The sequence below is a fragment of the Mustela putorius genome, unplaced genomic scaffold (assembly GCF_011764305.1).
Source record: "Mustela putorius furo isolate JIRA1106 unplaced genomic scaffold, ASM1176430v1.1 tig00004007_pilon_pilon_pilon, whole genome shotgun sequence".
NCBI lineage: Eukaryota > Metazoa > Chordata > Mammalia > Carnivora > Mustelidae > Mustela > Mustela putorius.
In genome coordinates, this window is record NW_025422145.1 from 14477816 (window position 1) to 14497142 (window position 19327).

General features: G+C 48.3%; 2 protein-coding genes across 9 annotated transcripts in view; one reads left to right on the forward strand and one right to left on the reverse strand.

The window, feature by feature from the left end:
• UNKL (unk like zinc finger) overlaps positions 1-1763 on the forward strand; it is a 41823-nt gene extending 40060 nt beyond the window's left edge. For 4 of the 8 annotated variants that reach the window (XM_045072229.1, XM_045072233.1, XM_045072234.1 and 1 more), the window contains one exon: positions 348-1761. In XM_045072229.1, the coding sequence (XP_044928164.1) occupies positions 348-728 (381 nt within the window). In that variant the 3' untranslated portion in view covers positions 729-1761. Of the gene's footprint in view, positions 1-347 lie in introns of all 8 variants that reach the window. The other 4 variants (XM_045072228.1, XM_045072235.1, XM_045072231.1 and 1 more) reach the window with 3 other exon arrangements.
• The window catches only part of GNPTG (N-acetylglucosamine-1-phosphate transferase subunit gamma), a 36473-nt gene that overhangs the window by 5790 nt on the left and 11356 nt on the right, over positions 1-19327 (reverse strand). The window lies entirely within an intron of this gene.

Below are 19327 nucleotides of genomic sequence, written 5' to 3' on the forward strand. Positions count from 1 at the left end.
TCGATCCCAGGACCCTGGGATCATGACCTGAGCCGAAGGCAGAGGCTTTAACCCACTGAGCCACCCAGGTGCCCCAATAAATAAAATCTTTTAAAAAATAAACAACCTCAAATTATTATTAAAAAGGCAGCACAGAAGTCTTTGCTGTGTTGGAGGCGGCCGCCCCTCCTGCAGGGCACTCTGCAATGCATGTGGCCCCACCGCGGGGCCTGGGCCTAGACGAGCCCACCCAGGGTCATGGGCCCCGGTGACAGGGATGCTGGGGGGTGACCCAGCAGCTGGGATGTCGGGGCAACAGGGCAGCAGGCCCCAGGGAAGAGCCCCCAGCATCGCATCTCCCTCTGCAGGTGGCCCAAGGGAAGGACAGCAGCCCTGGGCCCGGCGCGGACAGCGTCCCTGCGAGAAAATGCGCTGCCGGTGGGGCAGGATCAGCCCTTCCACTCCGTGAGCATGAGGACGCACGAGGACACACATCCTTGACAGAACTGAGTGGGAAGAACCAGACAGGGGCGCGTGGCCGTCGTGTCCCGCGCAGGCTGTGTGTGCAGACCTCCCGGCCCGCTGGCAGCCCCCGTGCTCCCTCCCTGCGCCAGCGGAGAGGTCTCGGTCCGCTTCTCGGCCCAGCTGTCGCTACGCAGCACAAAGCAGGCAAGCGACGTCACAGAAACGCTGCAATCAGACTGGAGGAGAAAAGCCTCGTTTTCTGCTGCAGAGCTGTGGTGGGCTAGAGCCGGTGGAGCGGGCAGGAGGCTTCTGAGAAACCCGCCTGGGCTTGAGAGCAAGGTGGTAGCTCCTTCTCGAACACCTCAGCTCTGGGGTCAGAAGTGAAACCAGGGGGCCCCTCGCTGGTTCAGTTGGAGAAGCACGCGACTCCTGGTTTCAGGGTCCTGACGCTGGGTGTGGCAAATACAAAACGAGCGGTTTCATTGCGTCTGGGCGACGGCTGTTGGCTAACTGTGCACGGTCTTGCCTGGAGGACACTGAGGTCTCCGACATGTCCCCACTGCTCCCCGCCGGAAGAGACAGAGACAGATGCCCGCACGGGGGTGTCCCCGCCCCACGCTAGTGGTGGTTCTCCCCCTGCTCCCCGAGGACATCAGAGCCCTGGGCCTAGTGCGGTCAGGGCAAACAGCTGGTCACTCTCGGTCTTGCATTCTGAAGACCAGGGTTGAAGCTCACGTTCTGGGAAACGGAAATCCGCAGGAGTCCCGTGGGACCCGCCACCCACCATGACCAGTCCCGAGTGCCCCGTGCTTGGCCTGGATGCCTGAGCCCGTGTCACTGCCTTTGGCTCTTTTGAATCCTTGATTAACTTACTTTCCCTTTTAAAATTCTGATTTAGTTGCTGGAGGAAATCCCGTGTCACTGAACGGAGGGAAATTTCCTCACAGAATGGTCCTCAACTCTGGTCTGTGCCTCATGTGCTCCAGATGGTTTCTCCGAGTTCGGCGAGAGACCAGAGCCTGCGTCACGCAGCTGCTACGATCGTGCTCAGTTCCCCTTGATGTTTTAAACGACAGGCGGTCCGAGAGCCACTGGCCCTCTCCCAGGTCTCCGACCTTTCGAGTTTTGACCTCAATCATTCTCTTAGAGAAAATCCTCACACTACGTTATTTTCATAAAACCCAAGATTTTCACGTGAAAGGGTTTGTTTTGGAAGAAATACTAAAGGCTTTTAAAAAGTGAAGCTTAGGGGCGCCTGGGTGACTCAGTCGTTGGGCGTCTGCCTTTGGCTCAGGTCATGATCCCGGGGTCCTGGGATCGAGCCCTGCATCGGGCTCCCTGCTCAGCTGGAAGCTGCTTCTCCCTCTCCCACTCCCCCTGTTTGTGCTCCCTTTCCCGCTGTGTCTCTGTCAAATAAATAATAAATAAAAAAATTTTTTAAAAAAGTAGTGAAGCTTAATAAACAGATGAGGTTTACCTGAGGCTGCATTCCCCGCACCACTCACTGGGTGGCTCGGGGTCAGTTCAGGTCAGCCGGAGCCCTGACAGAACCCCTGCCTGCCTTCCCTAGAGCCAGCCTCAGACTCCCGAGCGGGAAGCCCGCGGTTCGCACTGAGGGACGCACACGTCGGCGGGAGGAGTGGGAGACGGGGGAACGTCTGTCTTCGGTCCACAAAACTAAGCCACCAAATATTCTGTAGGAAACTGTGTGAGCCACACAACCACCCAGTGCCACTGTCACACGTGCGCGTCGTCACACACCTGAACCCTTCAGTCTGCAACGGATTATTCCAGACGCGAGCCTCCGAGAGAAGGAGAGCAGTGCGGCCGCGGCCGCCCCGCCGAGAACAGAAGAGGGGTAGCGCCGGGGCCTCTCCCCCACCCCCCGCAAGGCTCCGGGCCGTGTCCTCCCAACACCTGCAGAGAGCGCGCCTGTGCGGTCATGTCGGCGCTTGGTCTGAGAATAAATATTCTGGAAACGGGGACAGTCCTGAAGAAACTGTCTCCAGATCTTCTGAAGCAGCCAGGACGCACCCAGCCCGGGCGGGCGTCCCACAGAGCCCTGCGCCCCCAGCAGCAGAGCGCCACCCGAGAACCCGGCAGTGTTCTCGGTCCTTCTTTTTACATCTTTGTAAACAACCACACTAAAAACCTCATAAATCAGGCCAGCGAAGATTAGTTTTGCTTTCTGAAGGAACATTCCCATGAGGTGGAAGCAGCCGGAGACGTAACTTCTGTGCGCCCTACATGTCTCAGGCTCTGCAGAAAAACAGCTTGACCTCCGGTACACTGCAAACCCATGAGGCCCGTTTAAAAATCACAGAATAATTTAAAATTCAACCTTTACAGCTGTTTTGAAAGCCTTTATATTTTTGCTGGGTAATTTTAAAAAATATTTTATTTATTTGCAAGAAAACGCAAATGTGGGGTGAGCAGAGGGAGAGGGAGAAGCAGACTCCCTGATGAGCAGGGAGTGCTTAGCTGGTCATTTTCCCCAAGTCCTGAATGTAATCTACTATACCATGTTTATGCTGTCCACTCTGTTTTTTCAGTTGGGGAAAACAGATGTTAAAAATATTTATGATGGGGGCACCTGGGTGGCTCAGTGGATTAAAGCCTCTGCCTTCGGCTCAGGTCATGATCCCAGGGTCCTGGGATCGAGCCCTGCATCGGGCTCTCTGCTCAGCAGGGAACCTGCTTTCCTTCCTCTCTCTCTGCCTGCCTCTCTGCCTACTTGTGATCTCTGTCAAATAAATTAAAAATAAATAAATAAATAAATAAAAAGAACATATTGTGAGCAATCATACACCAGCAAACCTGACAATCTAGAAGAAATAGATGCATTCCTAGAGACTATAAACTACCACAACTAAACCAGGAAGAAATAGAAAACCTGAACAGACCCATAACCAGTAAGGAGATTGAAGCAGTCATCAAAAACCTCCCAACAAACAAGAGCCCAGGGCCAGACGGCTTCCCAGGGGAATTCTACCAAACATTTAAAGGATAATGAATATCTGTTCTGAAACTGTTCCAAAAAACAGAAATGGAAGGAAACTTCAAAACTCATTTTATGAGTCCAGAATTACCCTGATCCCCAAACCAGACAAAGACCCCATCAAAAAGAGAATTACAGATCAATATCCTTGACGAACACAGATGCGAAAATTCTCACCAAAATACTAGCCAATAGGATCCAACAGGACATTAAAAGGATAATTCACCACGACCAAGTGGGATTTATTCCAGGGCTGCAAGGCTGGTTCAACATCTGCAAATCGATCAATGTGATACAACACATTTATAAAAGAAAGAACAAGAACCACATGATACTCTCAATAGGTGCTGAAAAAGCATGTGACAAAGTACAGCATCCCTTCCTGATCAAAATTCTTCACAGTGTAGAGATGGAGGGTACATACCTCAATATCATCACAGCCATCTATGAAAAACCCACAGCAATATCATTCTCAATGGGGAAAAACTGACAGCTTTTTCCTCTAAGGTCAAGAACATGGCAGGGATGTCCATTATCACCACTGCTGTTCAACACTAGTAGAAGTCCCAGCCTCAGCAATCAGACAACAAAAAGAAATGAAAGGCATCCAAATTAGCAAAGCAAGAGTCAAACTCTCACTCTTTGCAGATGGTATGATACTGTATGTGGAAAACCCAAAAGACTGCACTCCAAATCTGCTAGAACTTGTATAGGAATTCAGTAAAGTGTCAGGATATAAAATCAATGCACAGAAGTCAGTTGCACTTCTATATACCAACAGCAAGACAGAAGAAAGAGAAATTAAGGAGTTGATCCCATTTACAGTTGTACCCCAAACCATAAGATACCTAGGAATAAGCCTAACCAAAGAGGCAAAGAGTGAGGAGCTCCTGAGTGGCTCAGTGGGTTAAGCCTCTGCCTTCAGCTTAGGTCATGATCGCAGGGTCCTGAGATCAAGCCTGGCATCAGGCTCTCTGCTCAGCAGGGACCCTGCTTCCTCTGCTCTCTCTGCCTGCCTCTCTGCCTACTTGTGATCTCTGTCTGTCAAATAAATAAAAATAAAATCTTCTTAAAAATAGAAAACTATAAAGTACTCATGAAAGAAATTGAGGAAGACACACAAAGAAATGGAAAAACATTCCATGCTCATGGATTGGAAGGACAAATATTATGAAGATATCTATGCTACCTAAACCAATCTACACATTTAACACAATCCCTATCAAAACACCATCAATGTTTTTCAAAGATACGGAACAAATAATCCTAAAACATATATGGAACCAGAAAAGACCCCAAATATTGAATGTTGCAAAAGAAAGCCAAAGTTAGCGGCATCACACTTCCAGCCCTCAAGCTCTATTACAAAGCTATCATCATCAAGACAGTATGGTACTGGCACAAAAACAGACACACAGATCAATGGAACAGGATAGAGCGCCCTGAAATGGACCCTCAACTCTATGGTCAACTAATCTTCAACAAAGCAGGAAAGGATGTCCAGTGGAAAAAAGTCTCTTCAACAAATAGTGTTGGGAAAACGGGACAGCCACATACAGAAGAACAAAACTGGACCATGTCCTTACACCACACACAAACAATAGACTCAAAATGGATGAAGGACCTCAGCGTGAGACAGGAATCCATCCAAATCCTCGAGGAGAACACAGGCAGCAACCTCTTGGACCTCAGCCACAGCAACGTCTTCCCAGAAACATCGCCAAAGGCAAGGGAAGCAAGGGCAAAAATGAACTACTTGGACTTCATCAGGATCAAAAGCTTTTGCACAGCAAAGGAAACAGTCAACAAAACCAAAAGACGACTGACAGAATGGGAGAAAATATCTGCAAATGACATATCAGATAAAGGGCTGGTATCCAAAATCTATAAAGAACTTACCAAACTCAACACCCAAAGAACAAATAATCCAATCAAGAAATGGCCCAAACCACGAACAGACATTTCTGCAAAGAAGACATCCAGATGGCCCACAGACACATGAAAAAGTGCTCCATATCACTCGGCATCAGGGAAATACAAATCAAACCCACAATGAGATACCACCACACACCAGTCAGAATGGCTAAAATTAGCAAGTCAGGTAACAACAGGTGCTGGAGAGGATGCGGAGAAAGGGGAACCCTCCTACCCTGTTGTGGGGAACGCAAGCTGGTGCGGCCACTCTGTAAAACAGCACGGAGCTTCCTCAAAAAGTTGAAAACAGAGCTGCCCTACGACCTAGCAATCGCACTACTGGATATTTACCCTAAAGATATAAACGTAGTGACCCGAAGGGGCACGTGCACCAGAATGTTTATAGCAGAGATGTCCACAATAGCCAAACTATGTGATGTGGGAAACAGAAGTAGAAGAAAAATTACTGAATTTCCTACCCACTGACAGGCCCTAGAAGCAGGCAGCATGACATTCCTCTAGGGACTTAACCGCCTCCCCCTTAAGGCTCTGCTAAGGGCAAAGGGCAATCCTAGCCTGACCGACCCCTACCCCCAACTAGGATCCTGAAGTCTGCTTTACCAATTCCTTTGGAAACTATCTCTAAACCCTCCAAAGATCCGCATTGGCAGTCACCCCCCGAGCATAGGGCCCACTGACACACATCTGAAGGGTCTCCGGACACAGGTTTTATTACCAGGGATGAAAAACCTTTTTCCCCAACAACAGCCAGCCCCTCGAGGTCCTGGAAACCTTGCTTCCAAAACTCCTCAGAGCCTTACGCCATCCCTGACCCACTCCCAACTTGCAAGCATATAAGGATGTTGGAGGCCAGGGCACGGCTGGAGTCGAGGACCAAACCAGGCCCTGACTTGTGTCTCCTTCAAAGTCCGGACACCTTGACGAGGTTAAGGATGGGAAAGTGGAGTGCACTGAGAAAGGGTCTGTGCTATGTGTCGTGCCTCGCCTACGTGACTTCCCACACACTATCCCGGCAGTAGGGAACAATGTGGCCAGAGTCCTGAGTTCTTAGTTAATCCTCGTTGTTCTGTACCTCCCATGATCCACTCCCATGACCCACTCCCTGTCTGACTGTCTTGCTAATGGCTTTAGCCGAAACTACCTGGGCTCATGAGGTTTGCTTGTAGTTCATGTAAACTTGTTATAGGAACTTGGGGTCATCTGACTAGGTACCGATGTAATGCTCCTCCTATTCTGGTTTGCCTTATAAATGCTTGTGAGACGTGGAATAAACTTGGCGCTGTTGGACAGCCTCTTCAGTGTCCCTCCTGCCCCCATCACTTTGTCTCTTAACTTTTTTTCATCATCCTCTAAGCCCCCACGGTTACCCTGGTCGATTCGTCGCGCTGGCCGCGACAAGTGGCACCCAAACAGGGACTGTGGGACATTTCATGGGAGCGCGTGGGTACAAGTAAGTGTACGGATTTCAATAAGAGGAGCCTGGGCCGACGGGTTAAGGCAGGAGTAAAATAATACGGGGCAGTCTCATCCTGTGCGACAAGAGGATCTTTTTGTGACGGTATTGCAGGCTCTCTTAAAATCAGAAGGGGTCTAGGTATTCAAAGAAGGTTTTGCAGCAATTTTTTGGTGTGGAGTCTGATCTTTGTCCTTGGTTCCCTAAAGGAGGAATGGTAAACTTGCAAATTTGGCAGAAAGTAGGGCAAGAGATGAAAAATCAGATGAAAGTTAGAGGACCATTTCTTGCCTTGAAGGAACTATGAAAGTTTGGGAAGATATTCGAGAGACTTTAGATCCGCAACATTCTGTAGAATTAACCTCTATAGCTTCTTGTGATTCTCTTTGTAATTTGGCCATAGAGGAATTGGAGAATGAGTATGAACATCTTGGTGCAGGTATTTCTCCTGAGTTAGTTGCTGGACCATCCCTAGCAAAGGGGACTCTGACTTTATTTCTCTTTGTTTCTCCTAATAGATGTGGGGGCTTCTCCTTTACTCATTTCCCGTGTCAATGGCTATAACCGGAGCCAACTGGGGTTAGTCTAATTCCAGACGGAGACCGTAAGGAATATTCCCAAGCAGCTGCCGAAACACTCTTTGTTTCGGGGAAGTTTCCCTTTCTTCTCTGGCCCGACTTGGACTGCTTAACCCCTCCCCCCTCCTGGCGGGAAAGCATAGCATACACTCCTCTCTTGGAGCTGGTGAGCTCTAGAACTGGGAACCTTTTCTCTGCCTTCTGGTGGCACTTTGTTCTGTTCTTCACTGTTGAGAAACAAGAAGAGTGCCCCCTGAACCTAACACCCACCACTCCAGATCTTCCCACCGTGTCTCAGGTAAACATTCTCAGGTAAACATTCGAAACGGAGTGGTACCAGGTGGAAAGTAAATATTTTAACTAAGTTAAGTTTGTTGGGTTAATCAGGATAAACGTCTTTTGAGTTAACAGTAGTAAATGTGAAACTTAAAAGAGTTTTTTACTTAAAGTCAAATAAGCTCGTGTTATTTGTTAAAATCTATGTTGAAATCTGTTGGTAAACATCTTTTGTGCTTAACTGAATTTTGTTGTAATAGCCCCGGGGCCACTGTCTGAGCTAGACCCATTCATAAAGAATGGAAGGGGAGACTGATCACCTCCCATTAGCCAGGGATACCCTAAGGGGAGGGGGTCCAACCTGTTAGAATCTGAAGAGTGCCTGACTGTGTGAATGTGTCTGTATGGCTCCACCACTTCGGCTACGGAGTCTGAGTGGGCTGCACCCTGAGTCTCGCAGGGCGTCATACAGCATAATGGTCATCGACTCCACCGAGTAGCCTGGTCCGGGGGTTTATACGGACAGACCTTAGCTAAGACGCTCCTAAGTTCCGCAAGGGACGCAAGCAGGACAGCATCTGAAAGATCCCCCTCCTTTTGTCTGAGACATCATTTACGATGGGAGGGACACCCAAAAAACTCAGTCTTAGGAAGAAAAGAGGAAATACATCGGTATAGAAAGGCCATTTTCTCTGTTGAAAAGGGCAAAGTTTTCTTAAATTAACTGATCTGCTGTTAAGAAAATGTAAATGGTTTTTCTCTTTGCCGGCCCAGAGTTGTAAATGAGGCCTCTTTGACTTAAGGCTTTTCCTTGATATGCTAACTTACCCAGTACTGTTGTTTTTTTTTTAAGATTTTATTTATTTATTTGACAGAGATCACAAGTAGGCCGAGAGGCAGGCAGAGGGCAGAGAGAGGGAGGAGAGCAGGCTCCCCGCTGAGCAGAGAGCCTGATATGGGGATATGGGACTCAATCCGAGGACCCCGAGATCATGACCCTAGCCGAAGGCAGAGGCTTAACCCACTGAGCACCCAGGCGCCCCTCCAGTACTGTTAAACCAAGGATAAACCTTGCCATTACATTTGGGTAACCACCCTAAAGGAAAGTCAAAAGGGAGATCTAGTTGGGACTATGAAAGGATTAACTGTCCATCCTGGGGTAACAGATGACGATTATACAGGAGAAATAAAAAATTATGGCCACTTTAAGAGAAGGAGTACTTTTGCTGCAACCTCAGATTCCTATTGCCCAATTAATTAATTATTATGCTGGAAACCAATAATCCAGTGGTAAAGGGCAAGCGAGGAACCAGAAGGTTTGGCTCTACTGATGTTTGTTGGTTTCATTTAATTTCTGTGGACAAACCTTATTTGACCTTACTCATTCAGGGTTGAGCCTTTTCATGATTGGTGGACACTGGAGCACATGTTTCAGTAATTACCTCCCAGCATTGGCCTAAAAACTGGCCTCTTGTAGATTCAGATACTTCTATGAGAGGTGTAGGACAAGCCTATGCTCCTAAGTGCTAATTTTTTAAAATTGGTCCACTGCTGAAGGTCATCAAGGAGTATTCCAACCATTTGTGCTACAAATCCATCTTAATTTATGGGGACGTGACGTCTTAACAGATACGAGTGTTTCTTTAACAACAGCTCCTACCCCAGATCTAAGCAACATTCAGTTGCAATGGCCCTTATGGAAAAAATGGGATATATTTCAAGTAAGGACTTAAGAGAAGACTCCCAGGGAAATCCCCATCTGCTTCATTTACAATCGCAACCTTCAGAAGCGGAGTCGGGTTTTCTTCAGGGCCACTGAACTCCCCCATGCTCTGCCTATTGAGTGGAAATCTAATGCCCTGTATGGGTGGATCAGTGGCCTTTATCTTCAGAAAAGCTGGCAGCAGCGGCCACTCTGATAGCAGAGCAGCTGCTTTTGGGTCATTTAAAGGAGTCCTGTAGCCCTTGGAATACTCCTATATTTGTGATAAAGAAGTTAGGAAACTGGAGATTGTTACAGGATCTGAGAGCTGTGAATGCTACCATGAAACCTATGGGAGCCCTTCAGCCTGGTTTGCCTACACCGTCAGCTATTCCTCTTCTATACACATTGATAATATTAGATCTGAAAGATTGCTTTTTTACTATTCCTCTAGCCCCTCAGGATTGTGAACGGTTCACTTTTACTATTCCTAATACTAACCATAAGGAGCCTGCTAAGCGATAGCTCCTGAAAAGGTACAGAAGATGGAACCGTTTGCATATTTAGGTTACATCATTGGGAATAAAAGAATTCGCCCTCAAAAGATTTCTTTAAGAACACAATCTTTAGGGGTGCCTGGGTGGCTCAGTGGGTTAATCCTCTGCCTTCGGCTTGGGTTGTGATCTCAGGGTCCTGGGATCGAGCCCCACTTCCGGCTCTCTGCTCGGCAGGGGGCCTGCTTCCTCCTCTCTGCCTCCTGCCTGTGTCTCTGCCTACTTCTGATCTGTCTGTCAAATAAATAAATAAAATCTTAAAAAAAAAAAACAAAACCACAATCTCACAATCTTTATGTACTTAAATGATTTTCAAAAATTATTGGGAGATACTAACTGGATTAGGCCTTTTCTGCATTTAACAGCTGATGATATGAAGCCTTTATTTGATATTCTAAAGGGAGACAGTTCTCCTTCCTCCCCTCAAACCTTAACTGAGAGCGTTAAGACAGCATTGCAATTAGTCAATGATAAATTGTCACAAGTGCAACTTTGTCAGTATGATCCTACCATACCGATATATCTGATATTGTTAATGCCATCAAAATTACCCTTGGCAGTGATATGGCAAAATCAGGGACCTTTGGAATGGATTCATTTAGCCTTACATCAATTGCATATTATTACCGGACAGGTAGAATTGTTAACTCAATTACTAGGGGTCGCCAGCGAATTGTTCATGTCACTGGTAAAGAACCTGATTTTTTTACTTTACCAATGTTAACTATTGATTGTGTGCAGACTTTATTCAAATTTAACCTTGACTGGCAGATAGCTCTTTGGAATTACCCAGGACAACCTCAATATCATTTACCGGCAGATAAATTATTACATTTCTTTTCTACCGTTTCTATTGTAGTAAATGATCCCATTCAGACAAGTCCCCTTGCTTCTGCTATTAATGTTTTTATAGATGCTGATAAAAGAGGATATATTGGCATTTATAAATCTTCTCATTCGGGTCATGAGTCTTTTCGAGCATTTTATTTTTATTTATTATTTTTATTTATTTATTTATTTGACAGACAGAGATCATAAGTAGGCAGAGAGGCAGGCAGAGAGAGAGAGGAAGGGAAGCAGGCTCCCCGCAGAGCAGAGAGCCCGATGCGGGGCTCCATCCCAGAATCCCGGGATCATGACCTGAGCCGAAGGCAGAGGCTTTAACCCACTGAGCCACCCAGGCGCCCCTTTTCGAGCATTTTATGCCACTAAGTCTGTACAGAGAGCTGAATTGAAGTAGTACATTTAGCCCTGGAGAAATTTCCTGAACCATGTAACTTATACAGTGATAGTCACTACGTAGCACATGCTGTTCTGTTGTTACCAACTGCTTATATTCTTACTAAAGATAAGGAACTTTTTCATCTCTTTACAAGTACTCAATGTCTGTTGCAAAAAAGAGCTAATCCTATTTATATCACTCATATTCCAGCACATACTAATTTACCTGGACCTTTAACTGAGGGTAATGCTATTGCAGATGCGTTAACTCATATACAATTGGTGTTAACCACGAAGTTTGAGCGAGCCGCTCAAAGTCATGCTCGTTTTCATCAAAACACAGCAGCTTTACGTAAACAATTTCGGGTAACTAGAGAAGAAGCTCGACAAATAGTTAAGAGCTGCTCCACTTGCCTTACTCATCTTCCCCAGCCAACTTACGCTGTGAGTCCTCGAGGCTTAATGCCTAATCATTTGTGGCAAATGGGTGTAACTATTTTAACCCCTTTTGGAAGACTTAAGTATCTCCATGTTTCTATTGATACCTTTTCTGGATTTTTACATGCTACAGCACACTGTTGGGAATGCTTTACTGATGTTCAAAATCATTTGCTTTCAGCATTTGCAACTTTGGGCACCAAAAAAGCAATAAAGATAGATAATGGGACTGCCTATACATCTCAAGCTTTTCAAACCTTTTTTGTGCTATTTTCGAAATAGCACACTCTACAGACATCCCATATAATTCTCAGGGTCAAGCCACTGAATGCACAAATAGTACCCTTAAATCCTATCTTAAATCAAGAGAGGGAGATACTACAGGAAAAGTGAAATATTCCCCACATACGCATTTAATTTTATATTTTAAAATATTTTGAATGTCGACGATACCAGTCGGACAGCGGCTGAGCGCTTCTGACATCCTGATTTTTCTCCACTTCCATATGCCCGGTGGAAAGATCCCTTGACTGGAGTATGGAAGGGTCCTGACCATGTCCTCCGCAGAGGAGGTTGGTTTGTATTTTTCCACAGGATGAGGACACCCCACAACGGCTCCCAGAAAGCTGGTGCCGACTTCTTGCCGCTATGCCAGAAAATAGCAATGATGGCTCCGGATCAAAGGAGTCAGAGAAGGCGAAGGCAAAGGAGACGCCTACCCCTCTCTCGAGTGGGGCAGATGAGATCTTATAATTTAAACCATGAACCTGCTTAAACAGGCCCGGCCCAATGAGGCCATTCTGGCTGTCTTATAGGCTTTATTGACTTTAGTTAATATGCCTGAGGTTCAAGCCACTCATTCCTGGGCTTAACTTACCTGACCCTCCATCGGTGCATCCGATTACTTGGGATGATCCCACGCCCCGAATTCATACTAATATGCCAGAACATTGTGGAGGTATTGCCACAGAGGGAATGGAGCATGCCAAACATTGTATGAATTGGTCTGGAATTTTGGCACAAGTCCCTATTTGTTTTCAAGCTCCCTCTCATGAGCAAATTTTAATGAATGACTGTATGATGATTGAACAAGCCCTCCATATAGTGCTCTCTTAAAGTAATTCCACAAATGGGGGCCATTGTCAGGCATATGGAGGAATGGAATATTTATGAGATTGTTGGAGAGGAAAACCCTACTTTTAGAGAGTTAGGTATGCGCCCCCAGGGGTATTTACCTTGTCCCGGGAGTCTTAATTTTTCTGTTCCAAGCCCCATTTGGAAGGAATGTGTGCAAGAAGTGCCGCAGACTATGTCTCCACCAGGCGTTCCTGGATTCGCTATTACTGACTGGTCTAAGGCATCTAGAGTTCAGACTGAAAAATCCTTTGTTCATCTTTCCAGAGACTCTCAAAAAGGTCGTCTGCGTTTTCATAACACACTTCCAGCAGGACTCTTTGCTACAGAAGAAATGATTCATCCTGAGCTGTGGAAGCTGGTAGCTGCCTTGGGCCCCACTACACACAGAGTAGGAGACAACACTCTGGGTAGAGCTTGTGTTCCCCGCCCGATTTGTTAATTTTGGGCCCTGGTACAATTTCATCTTCGGTGTTTAAGGGGCCAAAAGGAGAATACCTCACGTATAACATAGAGTGTAATGAATGTGTATTAACTAATTATGTACCTATTTCTTCCTCTGTTTTAAAAGGACGCCCCATTATATTTTTAGTAATGCAACCTCCATATGTACTTCTCCTGGTGGACATAGAGGATCCCTGGTATATGCCAATTATGGGTATCAGCTAGCAGTAGGACTGCAAGCACAGGTGAAAAGAGTGAAGTGTTTCATAGGGTTACTTATTGCTGGGATAACTGTATTTAATTGCTACAGCTACTGTCTCTACAATGGCTCTTTCGCAATCTGTACAAACTGCTACACATATGAATTCTTTAGCTTTCTTTCATGCTTTGGCTACTCAGGAGCATATAGACCAAAAAATTTTAAGCCGGTTGGAAGGATTGGAAGAAGCAGTAGAATTTTGGTGGGGACAATTACCGGTGTTAAGAACTCAAAGGTCTTTAGTATGTCATGGAGAATTTCAACATACTTGTGTCACTCCTTTGAAAGCCTTGAATTATTCTTGGGATGCTGTTAAACATCATTTGCAAGGAATATGGTTTCATAGTAATGTAAGTCTGAATCTTGCAGAGCTGCAAAAGGAAATTGCTAATATAGGACAGTCACAATAGATGTACAAAATCCTGCTACCATAGTATCAGATTTTGGATGGACTGACGGGTTTAATCCTGGAAATATGAAATATTCCTTCTGGATTTTTATTATATTCATTGTCTTGGCTATACTGATTATAGGATGGGGAGTTTCTTTGTTTCGTATAGGACAACGACTACATACTCAGGCGCAAATTCATATGCTTGCTTTATTTAAAAAAGAAGGGGGATATGTTGGAGGCCAGGGCACGGCTGGAGTCGAGGACCAAACCAGGCCCTGACTTGTGTCTCCTTCAAAGTCCGGACACCTTGACGAGGTTAAGGATGGGAAAGTGGAGTGCACTGAGAAAGGGTCTGTGCTATGTGTCGTGCCTCGCCTACGTGACTTCCCACACACTATCCCGGCAGTAGGGAACAATGTGGCCAGAGTCCTGAGTTCTTAGTTAATCCTCGTTGTTCTGTACCTCCCATGATCCACTCCCATGACCCACTCCCTGTCTGACTGTCTTGCTAATGGCTTTAGCCGAAACTGCCTGGGCTCATGAGGTTTGCTTGTAGTTCATGTAAACTTGTTATAGGAACTTGGGGTCATCTGACTAGGTACCGATGTAATGCTCCTCCTATTCTGGTTTGCCTTATAAATGCTTGTGAGACGTGGAATAAACTTGGCGCTGTTGGACAGCCTCTTCAGTGTCCCTCCTGCCCCCATCACTTTGTCTCTTAACTTTTTTTCATCATCCTCTTAGCCCCCACGGTTACCCCGGTCGATTCGTTACACTGGCCGCGACATAAGGGTCCACCCCTCACAGCCCCGGGGCAGCAGCTCTTCCTGCCCACAGGTCCTGTCCCCGTGTTTTAATAAACCACCATTCTGCACCAAAGACGTCTCAAGAATTCTTTCCTGCGGGGCGCCTGGGTGGCTCAGTGGGTTAAAGCCTCTGCCTTCAGCTCAGGTCATGACCCCAGGGTCCTGGGATCGAGCCCTGTGTCGGGCTCTCTGCTCAGCAGGGAACCTGCTTTCCTTCCTCTCTCTCTGCCTGCCTCTCTGCCTACTTGTGATCTCTGTCAAGTAAATAAATAAAATCTTAAAAAAAACAAAAAAATTCTTTCCTGGTCATCGGCTCCAAACCTCACCCACCGAACCTCATCTATGTCCTAAGACTTAATCATTCGGTGCCCGAATGTGGGGCTGTGAGTCTTTACATCGGATTCTGAGTTTCGGGGCAAAATCGGCGAGTGCTTTGTCTCCTCTTCCTTTAGTCTCATTTCAGAGGCTCTTCAAGGAGGGCGGTCTTACTGGAACACTTGCATGTCGACTGCTCAGGCTGGAGTTCTTTAGCCTGTGGCTGCTTCAGGGGGAGGAGAATGCCTGCCTTTTGGCTGGAAGTCAGTACCCCAGCCGGAATGGTAACGAGACCCAGAACTGGATGCCCTCTCTCCGTTCCTGTCTGTCTTGGGCACGGGACAGCCACCTGAGTCACCAGTACAGCTGCCAACCTTAGGAGTCCACGTGAGGTTTCCTCTTGACTGATCTAATGTGATCCCCTCCACATCCCTGGTCTAGTGCTTCTGGCAGCGGGACCTCCACTGGGAGCCGGCGAAACCAGTACCCGACTGAATTAAAACCCAACCGGACCGTTTCCTAGGGAAGTTGGCTGTAGGGACTATGTGTACTGGAATGTTGCTTAGACCGTGATGGACTTCAGTCTTTACTGTTTCTTCTCAGTGTCCTCTACTAATCACTTAAAGCTACAAAATTGGGTAATTTCCCCTTGCCAAACTTTTCTAGTATTTTCCATGGGTTAAAAATGGCAAGACAGAGGTGCCTGGGGGGCTCAGTCTGGTTGAGACTCTGCCTTCCACTCAGATCATGATCTCAGGGTCCTGGGATTAAGCCCTCTGCTCAGCAGGGAGCCTGCTTCCACCTCTCTCTGCCTGCCTCTCTGCCTGCTTGTGATCTCTGTCTCTGTCAAATTAAAAAATAAAATCTTTTTTTTTTTTTAAATGGCAAAACAGGGACGCCTGGGTGGCTCAGTTGGTTAAGCAGCTGCCTTCGGCTTAGGTCATGATCCCAGCGTCCTGGGATTGAGTCCCGCATTGGGCTCCTTGCTTGGCAGGGAGTCTGCTTCTCCCTCTGCCTGCCATTCTGTCTGTCTGTGCTTGCTCTCTCTCCCTCTCTCTCTGATAAATAAATAAAATCTTAAAAAAAAAAAAAGGCAACACAGCATGCAACCTGCAGGAGAGATGATGGCACGGTGCGGCATGGTGTTTCAGTCCATTCACCAGGCACCCATCGGCAGCCCAGGACGCAATGGGGGAGGGGAAGGGCGCCGGCACCCCTCCGGGGCCATCTACGGCAGGAACGCCTTCCTGGAAGGCAGGCTCGTGCTCAGGAGCAATGTCTTCTGTGAGGGATGCCTCCGGTCGCTTTTGACACCTGGAACGTCGGACGCATCCTGCATGGCACGCCGCCCGGGAGTCCCCCCGACCCGACTGTGATAATGAACCTGGGAGTCGGGGGGTTGTGATAATGGACCTTCTCACTTTTCTAGGAACATGGGATTCTCTAATTCTGCTCCCACGGATTCTCCTTTGGGGCACCTTCTGACCCACTGGAAACAATCTGGATTGCAAGATTTGAGGGAAAAAAGAATGGTTGTCTTCTGTAACACTGAATGGCCTCAGTACTCCCCAGGAGACGCGGAGAAGTGGCCCCTCCATGGGACATTAAGTTTCACTCAATCTCTCAGACCTCTTTTGTGAGGAAAAGGGTAATTGGACTGAAGTCCCATACATCCAAGCCTTTATGACCCTAGATCGAGGTCCGGGCCTGCGGGCCTCTTGTACAGCGGGTCACCCTCAGCCCGGCTAACAGAACCCCCCGGCCATTTACAGTCTGGATGGTGACTGTCTAAATAGGCCGATTCCGCTCGACAAAGCCGGGATGCTGGAGAAATGGCTGGCCAGCCCGAAGAGAGAGGTCACTGGTGCTGCTGCTTTCCTTCCTCCTTCCAAACCCCAAGACCCCTCTGCCCCCAGCCCCGCTGGAGAGACCAGGAGCGGGACTCCTGGCCTCCAGGAGCTCCGGCGGGTGGTGGGGTGCGTCCTCCTAGGGAAGGTGCTCGTGGAGAAGTGGCACAATGAGGAGCCACATCCCATCCTCCACGGCAGACCTGGCTCAGGACGACATTCTGCAATCCTCCTCACTCTACTGAAGGCTTCGAGAAGTACCTATTACATTCGGGGGCACCTGGAAGGATGTATTTATCATTTTAACTCGCCGTCGCTCCCCTGAGAAGAAACGAGCCTGGGAGGCAGCACAGGGGTGGGCTGATGAGTGGCCGTGAGAGATCGGGGTCTCTGCCGGCTGGGGTGCCACTGGCCCTCGTGCTGGAGCACACGAACTATTGGGAGGAGAGTCTGGGCAGAGAAAAATGAGACCTCATGATCGCTTGTTTAACAGAAGGAATGGAAAAGGGTTTCCTAACTCTGTGAACTTGGATCACGCTCAGGCGGTCCCACGAGGAGCTGCTGGAACTCCCACTCTGCTTCACGGACGATGGGCCGCTGTGGCCGCAGACACACCCGCTCGCACCCCGGCCCACCTGAGGCAGTGACCGGACTAAACACGTGTTTTATAGGCCAGTCGGCACCTGACATCTGTCGAAAATTAACTAAAATGGCTTTAGGCCCTCAAACTCCCATCCAGCGCCTACTAGAGGCAGCAACCGAAATCTTTAATAACAGAGACACGGCCTTAAGGCAAGAAAAGCACAGCAGGGCTGAACCTCAGCATAAGGTACAGGAGCCAACAGCGGCGGCCGCCCCTGCGGGCAGCACCAGACTCACCAGGGGCAAAAGAAAAGTCCGGTATCAGACGAAGAACTAGTGAGTCCCCTGCTATACGCGTGGCCAGACGGCACATGGGAGCAAAGACGGTGTGAACACACGCCCTCCACCAGGGCCACGAGCAGTCTGTCAAGAAACAGGATACTGGAAGAGAGACCGTCCTTCTCTCCAGAGAGAGGGAGACAGGACTCACTTCCCCGCCCGAGAGCCGGAGCTGGAGCAGCTGGCAGGATGGGGCCCTGCGGCTGGTCCAGCTCCCTCTGCCATCAAGACGACCGAGCCCCGGGTCACCCTGGACGTGGGAGGTGAGTGACTAGTTTTCTTACAGATGTAGGAGCCACGGGCTCTGGCCCTCCTCAGCACTCTGGCCCCGCCCGTCCTTCTAACCTTACAGCTGCTGGCACAGGAGGAGAAACTGAGACATGCCGCCAGACAGTGCCTGGAACCTGCAGGCACAAGAACCTTGGCTGGTCGCTCAGGTTTTCTGGTCCTTCCGTCGGGTCCCACCCATCACGGGACGAGACTTCATGGATAAACTGGTGGCCGATGCGCTCTTCCTACAGAGGACGACGGCTTGTTTCTCTAATGTCTAGAGAGCTCAGGCTATACCCTACTACCCCAACTCCCAGTGTCTGGAAGGAAGTAAGCCCACAGGTCTGGGACTAGAATACCCCAGGACAGGCTCTCACAGCCCAGCCTGCCAAGGCGGTCCTGAAGGACCCAACCTGCACGCGTCATAAAACCAAAACCCCTCAAACCCGAGGCCGAAGCTGGCTTACAACTGCTTACTGGTAAGTTTCTCAGACTTGGCATTTTAAAGCCTTGTCAGTCTCCTTAGAACACCCCAGTTTCACCGGTAAAAAAGCCAAATGGGGACTACTGGATGGTCCAAGACCTGAGAGCTGTGAATGCGGCAGTAACGCCTGTCCATGCCGGTGTGCCGAGTCCGGACACTGCTCCTGCCGCGTCCCTGGTGGTGCCGACTGGGTTACGGGATGTGACTCAGAAGACGCCTGGTTTTGCATCCCACTAAGGGAGGAGACACAGCCGCTGTCTGCCTTTGCGTGGACCTCACCTTCAAGGCCACAGTCCGCTCAATTAACCTGGACGGCCTTGCCACAGGGATGCAGAAACAGTCCTCAGCTACTCGGAGCCGCACTCAGCAAAGATCTCAGTGAGATGCCCTCATCTGAAGGGACAGTGATTCAACATGCCGACGGCACTCTGACCTGCGGTCCCACAGAGGAGACCACTGATAAAGATTCTATAACCTTACTTAATTTCTTGGCGGAAAGAGGGTATCGTGCATCCCCTATAAAGGCACAAATATCTCTACAAAAGGTGCACTATTTAGGGCATGAACTAACACACCAGGTCACCCTGTTCTAGCCACTGACAGAAAAAGGGCCATGCCGGAACTTGAGCCTCCGACTAAAGAAGAACCACACGTGCTTTTCTAGGCATGGCAGGTTCCGCCACATGTGCATCCAGGCTTGGACTCTTAGCCAAACCCCTGCATGACCCACTAACGGCCCCGATGAGGAACCCTTGCTCCGGACTGAAGCTCAGCACGCAGCCGTTCAAACGTTACAAGCCCAACTCCCATCAGCTCCAGCTCTGGCATTCCCAAGTTGGGGAAAACCTTTCACT